The sequence below is a fragment of the Cannabis sativa genome, chromosome 1 (assembly GCF_029168945.1).
Source record: "Cannabis sativa cultivar Pink pepper isolate KNU-18-1 chromosome 1, ASM2916894v1, whole genome shotgun sequence".
NCBI classification, from domain to species: domain Eukaryota; kingdom Viridiplantae; phylum Streptophyta; class Magnoliopsida; order Rosales; family Cannabaceae; genus Cannabis; species Cannabis sativa.
In genome coordinates this window covers 2,182,249-2,197,573 of record NC_083601.1, presented here as the reverse complement: position 1 = coordinate 2,197,573, position 15,325 = coordinate 2,182,249, and the positions used below count along the sequence as shown (strand labels likewise).

The 15,325-nt window shown below is 38.3% G+C and overlaps 2 protein-coding genes and 1 non-coding gene across 3 annotated transcripts; 2 read left to right on the top strand and 1 right to left on the bottom strand.

The window, feature by feature from the left end:
- Positions 1-1,883: 1,883 nt before the first annotated feature.
- Positions 1,884-3,590, bottom strand: LOC133033741 (uncharacterized). The gene has a single exon (XM_061108812.1). It carries the CDS (start codon positions 3,588-3,590, stop codon positions 1,884-1,886), a length of 1,707 nt encoding a protein of 568 aa, XP_060964795.1.
- A 391-nt stretch (positions 3,591-3,981) lies between these two features.
- LOC133033832 (small nucleolar RNA R71) lies at positions 3,982-4,088 on the top strand. Its single transcript, XR_009685893.1, has one exon. It is a non-coding gene; the product is annotated as a small nucleolar RNA R71 (small nucleolar RNA).
- Positions 4,089-12,463: 8,375 nt separating this feature from the next.
- LOC115707795 (uncharacterized) lies at positions 12,464-13,331 on the top strand. The gene is made up of 2 exons (XM_061108810.1): positions 12,464-13,210; positions 13,317-13,331. Exons 1-2 carry the CDS (start codon positions 12,464-12,466, stop codon positions 13,329-13,331), a joined length of 762 nt encoding a protein of 253 aa, XP_060964793.1.
- Positions 13,332-15,325: the final 1,994 nt, after the last annotated feature.

Below are 15,325 nucleotides of genomic sequence, written 5' to 3'. Positions count from 1 at the left end.
TAGATCAATCATGATAATGTGGTATGAAAATTACATGCATGGTGATCTATTCATGTCAATTTTCAATTGGTCCTACTTTACTTTATGGAGATCAAAACTTTAGCTTAAATGTACAAAGTGAAATAAACTGAATAACATAATTTCTGATCAGAAAAATATCCAAATACACATGTTAATTTCATGAAACAAATAAAACACACTAAAGACAAACTCCCACTGAATCTAGATATTCTCATAATCTAAAACACCCATACGAGCAGTGTGCTCATGAAAGACCTTGGGTGGCAAACGCTTAGTAAGGGGGTCTGCAATCATGGAGTTTGTACCTAAGTGTTCTATATAAATCTGTCCACTTTGTACCCTTTCTTTTACAACAAGGAACTTGATGTCAATGTGTTTTGACTTCGTCGAGCTCCTGTTGTTGTTGGAATAAAATACAGCTGACTTATTGTCACAATACAACTTAAGTGGTCTTTCAATTCCATCCACAATGCGCAGCCCAGTGACAAAGTTTCTCAGCCATATACCATGGTTGGATGCCTCATAACATGCAACAAATTCTGCTCCCATGGTGGATGAAGCTATGAGTGTTTGTTTTGCACTCCTCCATGATATAGCTCCACCACCTAACAGATATATGTAGCCCGAAGTAGATCTCTTACTATCTTGGCATCCCGCAAAGTCGGAGTCAGAATATCCAATGATCTCAAAGTGATCTGACCTCCTATATGTGAGCATGTACTCTCTTATTCTCTTCAAATATCTCATAACCTTTTTGGCTGCTTTCCAGTGATCAATTCCTGGATTGCTTAAGTATCTGCCTAACACTCCAACAATGTACGCTATATCCGGACGCGTACAAACTTGAGCATACATTAGACTCCCAACAGCCGAAGCATAGGGAATTTTTTGCATTTCTTGAATTTCAAGGCTTCCTTTAGGGCATTGTTTAAGACAAAATTTGTCTCCTTTAACAACAGGGGTATCACCTGGTCTACAATCTTGCATACCAAACGGTTTGAGTACTTTATCGATATAGCTCCTTTGTGATAATCCAAGAATACCCCGAGAACGGTCTCGATGTATTTGAATTCCTAAAACAAAAGAGGCGTCACCAAGATTTTTCATCTCAAAATGCTTCGATAGAAATCTCTTGGTTTCGTGCAATAAGCCTATATCATTAGTGGCAAGCAATATGTCATCAACATATAGAACCAGAAATATACACTTACTCCCACGAAAACTTATGATACACACAATCATCAACAACATTCATCTCAAAACCAAATAAGAGAACCACTTGATGAAATTTATGGTACCATTGACGGGAAGCTTGCTTGAGTCCATAGATGGATTTCTTTAATTTGCAAACCATATTCTTTGGGTCACCAACCACAAAGTTTTCTGGTTGTTCCATATAAATTGTCTCATCAATGTCGCCATTGAGAAATGTTGTTTTAACATCCATCTGATGTAACTCAAGATCAAAATGAGCAACAAGTGCCATTATTATCCTAAAAGAGTCTTTCGATGAAACTGGAGAGAAAGTCTCTTTATAATCAATGCCTTCTTTCTGAGTATAGCCTTTTGCTACAAGACGTGCCTTAAACCTCACCACATTACCATTTTCATCCCTCTTGGTTTTAAATATCCATTTACAACCAATTGGTTTTACACCTTCTGGTAATGGGACAACTTCCCAAACTTTATTGTCTTGCATAGACTTATTCTCTTCATTCATGGCATCATTCCACTTTTGAGAGTTAGAAATTTTCATGGCCTGATGAAAGTTGATTGGATCATCTTCCATCATTCCAATGCCATCCTCATGTTCTTGAAGATACACTATGTATTCATCTGGATTAATAGCATTTCTTCTTTCTCTAGTGGATCGTCGCAAAGGCACTTCTTTCTCTAGTGGGACTAATACCCCTTATGTCTGCCATAGTCCACCCGATTGCTTTCTTATGCTTTTTTAACACCTCTAGCAAGGCACCTTCATCTTCAACTACCAAGTTTGATGCTATAATAACTGGTAGCGTGTCATTCTCCCCCAAATAGGCATACTTCAGATGGCTTGGCAAGGGTTTCAACTCCAACTTCGGTGGTTCTTGGATGGAGGGTTTTGGAGGCTTAAAATTACTTTCCTTCAACTCCAAAGATTCAAAGGGCTTCTTGAAGTTAGGAATAGGTTGCAATGGCTCCACCCAAGCAACTTGGTTGTCTTCATCTTCACTCAAGTCTTCAAGCTCATCAAAAGAACTTATAAATTTCTCATCCTTCCAAGCTTCCTTGTGAAATTTTTCAGCCAATATCGAGTCAATTACACTTATGCGGGAGCACTCTTCTATCTCATCCGGAAATCTCATAGCATTGAACACATTAAAGGTGACTTTTTGGTCATTCACCCTCATTGTGAGCTCCCCATTTTGCACATCAATCAGAGTTCTCCCGGTAGCAAGGAATGGTCGACCCAAGATAATAGGCACATCTCTATCAGCTTCATAGTCTAGGATGATGAAATCAGCTGGAAAAATGAACTTGTCAACCTGTACTAGAACATCTTCTATTTTTCCTTCCGGATGGGCCATGGACCTGTCAGCAAGTTGCAATGTAACAGTTGTAGGACGTGCTTCACCAATACCTAACTTCTTAAAGATCGACATAGGCATGAGGTTGATGCTTGCACCCAAATCACATAAAGCTCTTCCAACATCCCGCCCCCCAATAGAACAAGGGATTGTAAAACTACCCGGATCCTTCAACTTCGGTGGAATCTTACTTTTCAACATGGCGCTGCATCCTTCGGTAAGAGCTACAGTTTCAAACTCCCCCAACCTCCTTTTCTTCGTCAAAATGTCTTTTAAGAACTTGACATAGTTCGGCATTTGCTCTAATGCTTCCACCAAGGGAATATTGATATGGAGCTGCTTCAACACATCTAAAAACTTCTTGAATTGCCCATCTTGCTGCTGTTTCCGAAATCTTTGAGGAAATGGAAGGGGTGGTTTAGTACATACTGGTGCGGATTGCTGACTGTCAGGTTGCTGACCCGATGCTGTATCAACTGGTCTGGTATCAGCAATTTCCTGGGCAGTTTTTTTACTCAATTTTTCGTCATTTTGGATTGAAGTGGGCTCCCCACTACCCTTTATTTCCTCCTCGGAATTTTTCAGATGCTTGCCACTCCTCAAGTGAATGGATTTGCATTGCTCCTTTCCATCCCTCTTTGGATTTTCCGTGTCGCTAGGCAAAGAACCTTGCGACCTAGCTTTTAATTCATTGGCCAAATGTCCAAGTTGCAACTCTAAGTTTCGAAGAGAGGCAGCTTGACTTTGTATCACCGCATCATTTTTGGCCATATAATCCCGCATTAGACTCTCCAAAGAGCTTGGTTGGGAATTTTGAGCATGTTGTGGATGTCGCGGTTGTTGTGAAAAACCCGGTGGATATGCTTGTCTTCCTTGGGCTGGTGCGGTACTTGAGCTTGCTCCTTGACCTCCCCAAGACAAATTAGGATGATTCTTCCAAGATTGATTGTAAGAGTTTGAGAATGCCCCATTGTTTCTATTAAAATTCTGATTTCCCATGTAACAAACGGACTACGGATTAGATGGACACTTCTCAAACGCATGCCCTTCTCCACAAAACACACATGAGACATCATCACTTTGAATGGCAGCAGCTGGTTGAATATTTTTAGCGTTCCCAATACTCAAATTCTTCAAAACATTCGTCATGGAAGCCATTTGAGCTGTCAAAGCTGTTATTGCATCCACCTCAAGGACTCCCGCCACTTTTCTACTTGTTGGAGCTCTAGTGTTGGACCATTGATAATTGTTACTTGCAATGGTCTCCAAAATCTCAAATGCTTCATTGTAAGACTTCGACAAAATAGCACCATTGGCCGATGCATCTAACACCATTCGAGAAGCTGCATTCAAGCCATTATAAAAAGTCTCCATCTGAATACAATGTGGAATGCCATGATGTGGACACTTTCGCAAAAGTTCCTTAAACCTCTCCCACGCATCACTTGTGGACTCATCTTCAAGTTGCTGAAAAGACATGATCTCACTTCTGAATTTTGCATTTCTAGTAGGAGGAAAGTATTTCCTCAGAAACTTCTCAGCAAGGTCATTTCAATTGGTCACAGAATCAGGCGGCAAAGTGTTGAGCCATGATCTAGCTCGGTCCCGTAGTGAGAATGGGAATAGCTTCAACCTTAACACCTCTTCACTCACTCCTTGGATCTTGAAAGAATCACTCACCTCCAAGAATGAACGGAGATGGAGGTGAGGATCTTCAGTTGGCATCCCGCTGAATTGCCCCACGGTTTGGAGCATTTGAAACATCACCGGCTTGAGCTCAAACTGCGGTGCTTGTATTTCAGGCCTCACAATGCCTGGATTGAGCTCATTAAACATGGGGGCTGCATACTCCCTTATAGCCCTTGCTCGATCATCTGCCAATATGATGGGATTAACAATTTGTGGAGCAACCCCATCGTCATCAAAATTTTTAGCCATGATGTCTCGGCCCTTAGCCTTTTGAACCCTTCTTCTTCTTCGGAATGTACGTTCAATCTCGGGGTCAATAGGAGCAAGTTCAAAGTCCTCTTGTTGGTTCATACACTATAGATACCTGAGATTTCAAAGACAAACCAGCAAGATTAAAAGCACAAAAATTCTTAGAATGTCAATTAGTTGATAAAACAAAATTTAGAACTTAAAGTCCCCAGCAACGGCGCCAAAAACTTGTTGTGAAAATTGTATTGCTTTATAATTGCGCAAGTGTACACAATCACAAACAAGTAATACAATGATAAGTAATCAAAGTTCGTCTCCACGGGGACTTTTTACTAAATAATGTTAAATCAACTAAAAGTAATTCCAAGAATTTCAAATAAAAATAAAATAAAGTCACACATTAATTCACGAGAAAAATTTATAGCCTTGATTCTAAACTTGAGAACTAACTTTTTAAACTAAATAAACTAAAAATAAGAAACTAAAAGTGATTAAAGTGGTAGTAATTTCAGATTTGGAAAATAGACTTGGGTGATTAATTTCCACTTGTATGTCCCAGTTGATACAGCAATGACCCAGCAATGACTCAGCAATCCTGGCAAAGTTAACAGATTTCAAAAAAAAACCAGCAAGCTTTTTCCAAAACTTGCAATAAACCATTCACAATCTCACAATGCATTCCTACATCAGTTTAGATCACAAATAGCCTAATAAAGCATCAAATCCTTAGTTATACATGGTAGCAAAATATTCCTATTTCACTACTAATTAATACCTAAAAGGAAAGGTAAAAATCATGCATCAATTAGAGGAGTTCAACTAGGTCTTGCTTTTCCAAGTAAGATCTAGCTTGGTAAATGTTAAAAATGGCCAAAAATTAACATTCAATCAACATTTCATCACAACTAATTGAACTAAGACAAGATTACTTCATCATTGCAAAATCAAAACACTAGTCCATACAAGGGTTCATAACCACCCAAATCTCAAAGAGTTTAGTTCATAGCTGAAATTAAAAACAACAAACCAGAAAATAAGTTGTTCATGGATGTAAAGAGAAAATTAGAGAGAAGGAAATGATACAAAATGAAGAGGAGAGCAAGGGAAATGAGTTTGAAGCTCAAGTCCTCTCTTTGTAGGTTGCCTTCTTCTCCTTCTTCTCAATCTTCTTCTTCTTTCTTTGTACTCTTTCTTTTTTCTCTGTACTTAGATTTCTGCTGTAATTTTCGTACACCTATTCAAAGTGCAGCCAGCCATCTCTCTATTATGACCTCCTCTTTTTCTTTTTGCACCCCAATTAGGGTACCAAAGTTTACCCTAATTGGAAATCCCAATCATCACCCACTTGTCCTTCATTTTCCACATGTTTGTTGAGTCAATAGCCAAATTCCGCCACCTCAGCTCGTTTTTCTTTTCATTAAAGCCAGTTGGACTATCTGCCAAAATAAACTTACTGGGCTGACAAATTGTTACGCGATGATTGCTATAGCAATGCCAGTCAGCAATAATCATTTTTCTCCTCCTTTTTCTCCTTGTCCCAAATATTTCCAAATACCTATTCTTGTATTTTTTTTCTGCTTAAAACACATAAAAACAACAACATAAGTCCATCTAACACTTACTAACACACACACTTCCATTTATTACAAAGACACAACAAACTAAACACAATTACACAATATAGACATTAATTGCTCCACAATTCACATTAAATTCAAGCTTAAAGATATGAAAATAACTCTAAATCTTAGAGTTATCAGTACCTCTGGGGTTTGATTGACTATGTTTGGTTGCTCTTGATCTAGAACTTGATCAATATTAGGAATGGAATCCTGAATATTGTCAAAAGCAACTATTGGAATAGGAATCAACTCATCTTCAAGAGAAGTGGTTGATTCTAAATCCTCCTCAAAAACAAAGTCTTTAACCGTATTTCTCCCCCCCCAAACTCAATATCCTCAAAAAACTTTGCAGTTCCCGTTTCAAATATATTCTTTACTTTGGGATCATAAAACTTGAAACCCCTAGATCGTTCAGAATATCCAATAAAGTGGCTGCTCACAGTTTTGGATTCCAGCTTCTTTTCATTTGGCCTATAAGACCTAGCCTCAGCTGGACATCCCCAAACATGAAAGTGCTTAAGACTAGGCTTTCGCCCTGTCCAAAGCTCATAAGGTGTTTTTGCAGCTGCTTTAGTTGGTACCCTATTCAAAATGTAGGCTGCTGCCTTAAGTGCCTCTCCCCAGAGTGATTCTGGTAAGGTTGAATGACTGATCATACTCCTTACCATATCTTTAAGAGTACGGTTTCGTCTTTCAGCAACACCATTCATGCTAGGAGATCCCGGCATAGTGTACTGTGGGACAATTCCACACTCCTTTAGATATCTGGCAAAAGGTCCTGGACGTTGTTCACCTGATCCGTCATATCTGCCATAGTACTCACCACCACGGTCAGACCTGACTTGCTTTATTCTTTTGCTAAGTTGATTCTCAACTTCAGCCTTAAAAGATTTGAACACGTCCAACACTTGAGACTTTTCATGAAGTAGAAATAGGTACGCATATCTTGAGTAATCATCTATGAATGATACAAAATATCGTTGACCATTCCAAGAAGGTGTAGGAAATGGCCCACAAATATCTGTATGTATCAACTCTAAGACATCTATAGCTCTTTTCGCACCCAATTTCTTAGTTTTGGTCTGTTTGCCTTTGATGCATTCAATGCAAACATCAAAGTCTGAAAAATCAATTGAATCTAAAATTCCATCAGACACAAGTCGCTCAACTCTATTTCTAGAGATGTGACCTAACCGTTTGTGCCATAAGGAACTTGATTTTTCATTATCCATTTTACGCTTAGTACCACGTGATTCCACATTCAAGGTTTCATTATAAGAAGCAACAGTGTCAAGCAAATATAAGTTGTCATAAACCGTAAGTGAGCCAGTTCCAACAGTATTTGAATTAATAGATAAACTAAAGCAATTGTTTCCAAATGAACAACAATAACCCAATTTGTCCAAACAAGAAACAGAAACCAAATTCCGTCTAAAAGACGGTACAACAAAAGTATCTATTAAATCCAAATAGTAACCAGTACTTAATAACAACTTAAAATGCCCTATTGCTTCCACATTTACCGACTTGCCATCTCCCACATAAATGCTTCTCAGCATCACTTGGCTTTCGGTAACTCAGGCAACCCTACATAGAAACACTGATGTTAGTAGTAGCACCGGAATCTAACCACCAAGTGTTTCTTGCAACTGAAGCTAAATTTACCTCAGAACAGACCAAAGTAAGAAATGTACCTTTCTTTGCTCGCCATGCAATATACTTAGCACATTCCTTCTTCATGTGTCCTTTCATGTTGCAAAAGAAACAACCATCATCACTGTTGGTGTGAGTTTGTTTCTTATGTGCAGGACCTTTATCCTTAGCAGCCTCATTCTTTCTTTTCTTGCCCTTATCTTTAGAGGTGCTTGCCAAATGAGCACTTTCAGTCTTCTCTTACTTCAATCTTTCTTCCTCTTGAACACAAAATGAAATGAGCTCATTAAGAGTCCATTTCTCCCTTTGGCAGTTGTAACTGACCTTCAATTGACTAAATTGTGGAGGAAGAGAGATAAGCACTAAATGCACAAGCAAGTCATCCGAAAGCTCAAGCTTTAGTGCCTTCTACTTTGAAGCAATGTGAGACATTTCCATAATGTACTCCCTTATGTTTTCCTTGCCCTTAAACTTCATGGAAATAAGTTTCTTTAAAAGAGTACTTGTTTCCGCCTTATCGCTTTTTGCAAAGCGTTTCTCAATTTCAGCAAGGAAAGTTGTGGCATCTGTGGCCTCCTCGGACACCGCACCCCTAAAAGCCTCAGGTATGCCGCGCTTAATGATCATAAGACTCATGCGGTTTGAACGGTCCCACTTCTCATATATCCTCCTTTGCTCGGAGGTACTAGTATCCGTAAGAGGAGCAGGACGATCCATCCTTAATGCAAGGTCAAGATCCATGCAGCCAAGAACAATAAAAATATTCTCCTTCCAGTCCTTAAAGTTATTACCATTAAGGACCGGTACTGAATTAAGATTAGCAGATACACTAGCAACAGTTGAAAAGAACAATACAATTTCATAAATAACATGCTCATATAAGAATCCAAATAAAACAATAAATTCAAATATTGGTTAATCCCATCTCAAGATACCAAACACAACATTAATATTAAGTCTTTGGACAGTAATATTAATTGTAAGCGGTACTCTTGTTGTAGTGATCAAATATTGACAATAAATTATGTCAAACAATATGCAATCTTTGGACAACACATTGTTCACATAAAATACCTTATAATTGTCACACATTTATCACCACAAATATGCATGAAATTCATCCAAATATTAACTCACCTTTGGGTTAGTTAATAATTTATGAATCACATACACACAATTATCTTAATATTTTTATTAAATTAATCTACACAAAAGAGATCACTTTGGTAATATTTTGTTTCAATTAATTCAATTAAATATTAGATATCCTTAATAAACTTTAAACCGAAATTCGAATTAAATTGTTACTGAATTATTATTATTATTATTATTATTTCAGTTATAATAATAATAATAATAATAATAATAATAATAATAATAATAATAATAAAAAACCAAAACTAAACAATAAAAAATTCCAGAAGCAAATCGATATGTTATTTGTATTTAAAATAAAATAAAACCAGAATATATATCTGTATAAAACATATATATCAACATGTATAATCCAATATGTTCATGCCACTGACTTCATAAAACAAAGAAATATATATGTATATTCCTAAAAAAAAAGTTAAGCCCAAATTCAAAAGAGATCACATATAACATACATATATATTCGACGCAACATGCATAAGCAGAGAACGATCAAAGAAAAAATAAAAAAACCCAAACCAAAAACTTGAATCGGTGGATTATCGCAGAAATATATATATATTGAAAACCTTAATCGCATATACATCCAACAACAAATCTCTTTCAATTGCAATGTGTATATATATACGAAGAACTATAATCAATAAAATGTATCCAACAATCATTAAATACAAAAATAATTTAATGGAAGATCAATACTACCATAAATTCTCAAGAATTAATTTAGGGATGCTCTTGATACCACATGTTAGAATACTGTAAACTCTGAATATAGCCCTAATTAATTCAAGAGAATCAAACAATAAGATTAAGGAATAGCGGAAGCATACCGGAGTCCATAGAATCGATTTTAAATGATCTTTAATTGGTATGATCTTCCAATTTGCATCAAATCCTTTCTCTGTAACTTGAGTTTTCTCTTGGTGATGGGGATACAAGAGTGAAAAGATACGATGCAAATGGGGACCATTACCCGTTATATTACCAACAGACAAACCTGTTGGTAATATTTATTGACTATTTCTATTTGGCCCCTCATCAATATAGAAATTGTCTAATTGGTATCCACATATTAAAATATTGACAATCATGCCCTTAAGTCATAAACTTTATTCCAAAATAGACCACATAAATTTGACTTATTTATTTGATGACCCAACACACATTTTATATATACAATTGTGACCCCAATAAATTCTAACATTTTCACCTTGATTTTTCAAATGCTTTATCTCTGAGAGAAAGGAAAGTTGTCAAACCATCAAATGTTGATATCCCTCCTCGCCTTGTTTCTCACTGTTTGATATGTAGGATTTACTCTAAGAAAGGCTTCAATACCAAGCAACTGAATAACTTTATCACTACCCAATGGAGAGGTCGATTTGAAGTTACTGTATCTTCATATGAATTGGATTCTCTCATGGTTACCTTTAGCTGTGAAGGCAATTTGAGGAGGATGTTGTCAAAGGAACCTTGGCACTTTCATAATCAACATATGATTTTATGCCTACCAAGTATTCTGCAGAATACTCCTTTTAATTCTGTCACCATTACTCCTTTTTGGGTTCAAGTTTTTCGTCTACCATTTTTGAGCAAATCTGAGTCTCTTGCTCGAGTTATTGGAAATTTAATTGGCACTTTTCTAGAGGTTCGTGAGGATTCTCTTAACAAAGGATGGGGGCCCTTTCTCCGAGTTCGTGTTGGAATTGATGTGTCAAAACCTTTGCTTCGTGGATAGATGATTACTTTTTCTTGGATGGCTGATGAGTTGTGGCTTGAATATCGTTATGAAAGGCTTCCAGATTTTTGTTATGAGTGTGGAGTTGTAGGACATGTCTTTGATAAATGCCCTATATTTTTAGAGAAACTAGATGAGGGAAGAGAACCTGATCTTCCTTATGGGCCATGGATGGAAGGCTCGGCATTACTAAAATCGAGTTACGATTGCTATAGACATGATTTTTCAAAGGCAGGTTTGTGGCCTTTTATTACTCCCCTTGCATGCAACACAATTTCTCCAATCATTCCTCCCTCAAGGCCGCCTCCTGCATTGCCACCACTAATCACAAATCATGAAAAAATGGAAAGAAAATTGTTCAGTGTTTAAGTGATACTCTCTCTAAGCAAAGTGGTAAACTTCAAATTTCTCAGATCCATACTGCCCAACTGCTGCTACATATTCCCTTAATGTTGACATTGACAAACATTACAGCAAGGGATCCATTTCCTCTCCACTAACCTACTTGGAGGCTTATTTTGTAATGTCAGCACATGTCACCACAACTGCAAATTCTTCTAGCTGCCACCAAGAAAAAGAGAATCAAATAAAACCTGGTTCGCCTAGTAAGTCAATCTTCCTGTCAATGGCTACTCCTCCAGCATTCATTCATCTCTCCCCCTCACATGATAACAGTTCCCCATCCCAGCAAGATAGAGTTATTTCTATAATGTCTACAACTGTCACTACTCTCCCACATAACTGTTTGGCTGCTCACACATTAGCTACTGGTTTAGAACCTAACTTTGAATCAGCTAATGAAAACAGGTTGTCATCTTTGTTCTCCAATCGGCAAATCACTCCACTGACGGAAACAACAAATATTATGTTGCACCAAGATCCAATTCCTTCCTTTGAAATGGCACATATTTCACTATCGGATGTTGGCAATGGTGCTTCTTTGGCGAAGGTTGATGTTCAGCCTCACAAATCACCATGATTGTTGTTAGTTGGAATGCTCGGGGCTTGAGAAATCCAAGAATATTTCGTCAACTTTGTTTGCTCATCTCTCAAAATAAACATGACGTTATTTTTATTATGGAGTCTATTAGAGTTAATTCAGTTGTTTAGTTCGGTAATTCAGTTAGTATTTTCTAACTAACTTCTACCACTTGGACATGGCTATATAAAGAGGGTTGTTTCCCTTTTCTCTGTAATGTTTTTACAGGATAATAAAAAATACAATTTCTCTATTTCTGTTATGGTATCAGACGCAAACTAATACACTTTCGCTTCAATCTCTGATGGCGAGAACAAGGTCCACAGGTCCTTCCTCCTCTGACCCATCTCCGCCTACAGCTCCGGTTGTTGCTTCGATCGAATCTCCACCAGCAATTTTGCCTCCAACTCAGGATCCAAATGAGCCGCATCCCGCTCCGACCCCTTCTCCTTCGCAAGACTCTGGCTCTGACGTCAATGGCCACAATTCTGGAAATCAACCAGCTCATCGATCCACATCCGGCATCGATACGAATCACACAGTTCTTCATCGTCCTGAACGATCCCAACGAGTCGATCACAAGAGCCCATACCACCTCAACAATGGCGATCATCCTGGGTATCTTCTTGTTCCCACTCCTCTGACAAGTCAATAAAATTTCCTTTCTTGGAAACGCGCTGCCTCCATCTCCATTGCAGCAAAGAACAAAACTCAGTTCATTGATGGTACGTTACCTCGTCCCTCTCTTTCTGATCCTAATCTTAGCTATTGGATTACTTGCAATAACATGGTCATGTCTTGGATCCTTCAATCTGTTTCTCCCGACATTGCCAAGAGTATTATGTTTCAAGATAAGGCAGTCGACATGTGGAATGAACTCCATGACCGTTTCAATCATGGTGATGGCACTAGGATCTTTGAGCTCCAAACATCTATTTCCAATCTTAAACAGGGGGATTCCAATGTCACATCCTATTTCACTCGTCTCAAATCCATTTGGGATGAACTCCGCGAGTTCCAATCTTTTTCTCCCTGTGTTTGTGGATGCACCTGTGGTGCTATGAAAAAATTGCAAGACTGCTATAACAGGGATCAAACCATTCAATTTCTCATGGGCCTCAATGAATCCTATGCCCAAGTTCGAGCTCAAATTCTTCTCCACAACCCCATTCCCCCTCTGTCCACTGTCTTCTCAATGATAGTTCAAGAAGAGCGTCAGCGCAGTCTTGGCACTAATCCCATCATTGCAGCCACTTCCTCTTCTCGACCCCCTACTCCTAAAGCAAAGAAACCAAGACCAATGTGTTCTCACTGCAAGAAACCAGGTCATTGGGTTGATAAATGCTATTTTATCCATGGATTTCCTCCAGGATATGGAGACAAAAAACGGTCCGAAGAACCATCCAAGGTTGCCATAAACCAGAACACTTCATCCTCGATTGGCTCGGCTCCTCCAATGACTCATGATCAGGTTCAAGAACTCATCACATTGCTGAGCCAATCACTCAAGCAATCAATTGAGACGCCTCCTTTGGTATCCAACCTCACAGGTACCATTCATACCCCTTTTTGGATTATTGACAGTGGTGCTACTCACCATGTCTGTCACAATCCTAATTTTTTTTTCAATCCCTTTCTAGCAAAACTCTTACTAACAATGTTACCTTACCCAATGGACACCAAGTCCGTGTCACAGGTATTGGTACCATTAAAATTAATGACCATATTACTCTACATAATGTCTTGTTCATACCTGATTTTCAACTCAACATTTTTTCTGTTGGTGCTTTTCTTGCACAAACCAATATGAACATTTCTTTCACATCTAACTACTGTTTTATCTAGGAATCTCACAAGACTTTCAAGATTGGGATTGCTAAAAGGCTTCGCAACTTGTACTTGCTGCCCCATACCCAACAAGAGGCTTCTATTTTTTCTTTCAATCATTGTAATAATCTTTGGCATAATCGCCTTGGACATCCTGCAATGCAAATTACAACAAATATGAATAAAGAAGTTTCTTTCTCTAATAATAAACATCATTCTTCTTTTTGTCCAATCTGTCCGTTGGCCAAACAAAAACGTCTATCTTTTCACTCATCAAACTATTTATCTACTCATTGTTTTGATCTAATCCATCTTGATATTTGGGGTCCTTTTCACATTATTAGCACTGAAGGTTACCGTTATTTCCTCACCATTGTTGATGACTCAACATGACACACATGGATTTACTTCCTTAAAAATAAATCAGATGTTACCAACATCATACCAGATTTTTTTTCTCACGTTGCCACTCAATGCAACACTGCCATTAAAGCAGTCCATTGTGATAACGCTAAAGAGCTCAATATGACCTCTTTCTATGCAACAAAAGGCATCACTAAATACAATTCTTGTGTTAGTAGACCTGAACAAAATGTCGTCGTTGAACGTAAACACCAACACATTCTTAATGTGGCACGGGCTTTACTCTTCCAATCACATTTAAATTTGGTATATTGGCCATACATTATTCACACTCCTATTCATCTTATCAATCGTACTCCATCTCGACTATTAAAGTTCAAATCTCCTTTTGAACTACTCAACAAAACTTCACCACAATATTCCCACCTTCGGGTATTTGGATGTCTTGCCTACGCCTCAACTCTTCTCCCAACACGACACAAGTTCTCTCCTCGAGCCTCCCCTTGTGTCTTCTTGGGTTATCCAACTGGCATGAAGGCCTACACTCTCTTAGATATCCACACAAACCGAATATTTCACTCCCGAGATGTCGTGTTTCACGAAACAATTTTTCCTTTAAAAACCAGCAACAACATACACAACCCATTTGTTGATTCTCTTCTTCCAAATATACCATCATCATGTCTCCCTGCCCCTGCTTCTAATTCCCAAATTCCTCACACCATCCCCCCATCCGAAACACCTCATACTATCAACAATGATGACACACACAACAACATCCAACACGATGCTGGCCATTCCACCAGCAACAACAACACAAACTCACCCATATTGCCAGCTTCAACTGAGCAACAAATATCCAAATTTGGTCGCAAAATCACCAAACCCAATTACTTGGCTGATTACACATGCTCCACCACCCCATTCCATAAACCAGTTTCTGTCCTGTGACAGATTAACAGATGCTTTTCAAGCTGCAATTTTGGTTGCTCACATTCTCCCTGAGCCAATCAGTTATAAAGAAGCATGTGCATTCAAAAAATGGCTCGATGCCATGGATAATGAGCTAACTGCTCTAGAACAACAAAACACTTGGGTTGTTGTCCCCTTACCCCCCGGCCAACATGCAATTGGCAATAAATGGGTTTACAAACATAAATATGGGGCTGATGGGGCTGTTATACGATGGAAAGCCCGCTTGGTTGCCAAAGGGTACTCCCAACAACCTGGTGTGGATTATCTTGATACTTTTGCACCCGTGGCCAAGTTTAACACATTGAAAATTTTATTAGCCTTGGCAGCCATCAAAAATTGGTCTCTCCATCAACTCGATATCAATAACGCCTTTCTCCATGGCGATCTACATGAGGATGTCTACATGACCTTACCTCAAGGATACAAACCAAAAGCACCTCTTCCACCCAATGCCGTATGCAAGCTCAACAAGAGTTTGTATGGT

Bases quoted from the DNA above. Each gene is read 5' to 3' on its own strand.
- LOC133033741 (XM_061108812.1), bottom strand. From the start codon at position 3,590: ATGGGAAATCAGAATTTTAATAGAAACAATGGGGCATTCTCAAACTCT.
- LOC115707795 (XM_061108810.1), top strand. From the start codon at position 12,464: ATGGTCATGTCTTGGATCCTTCAATCTGTTTCTCCCGACATTGCCAAG.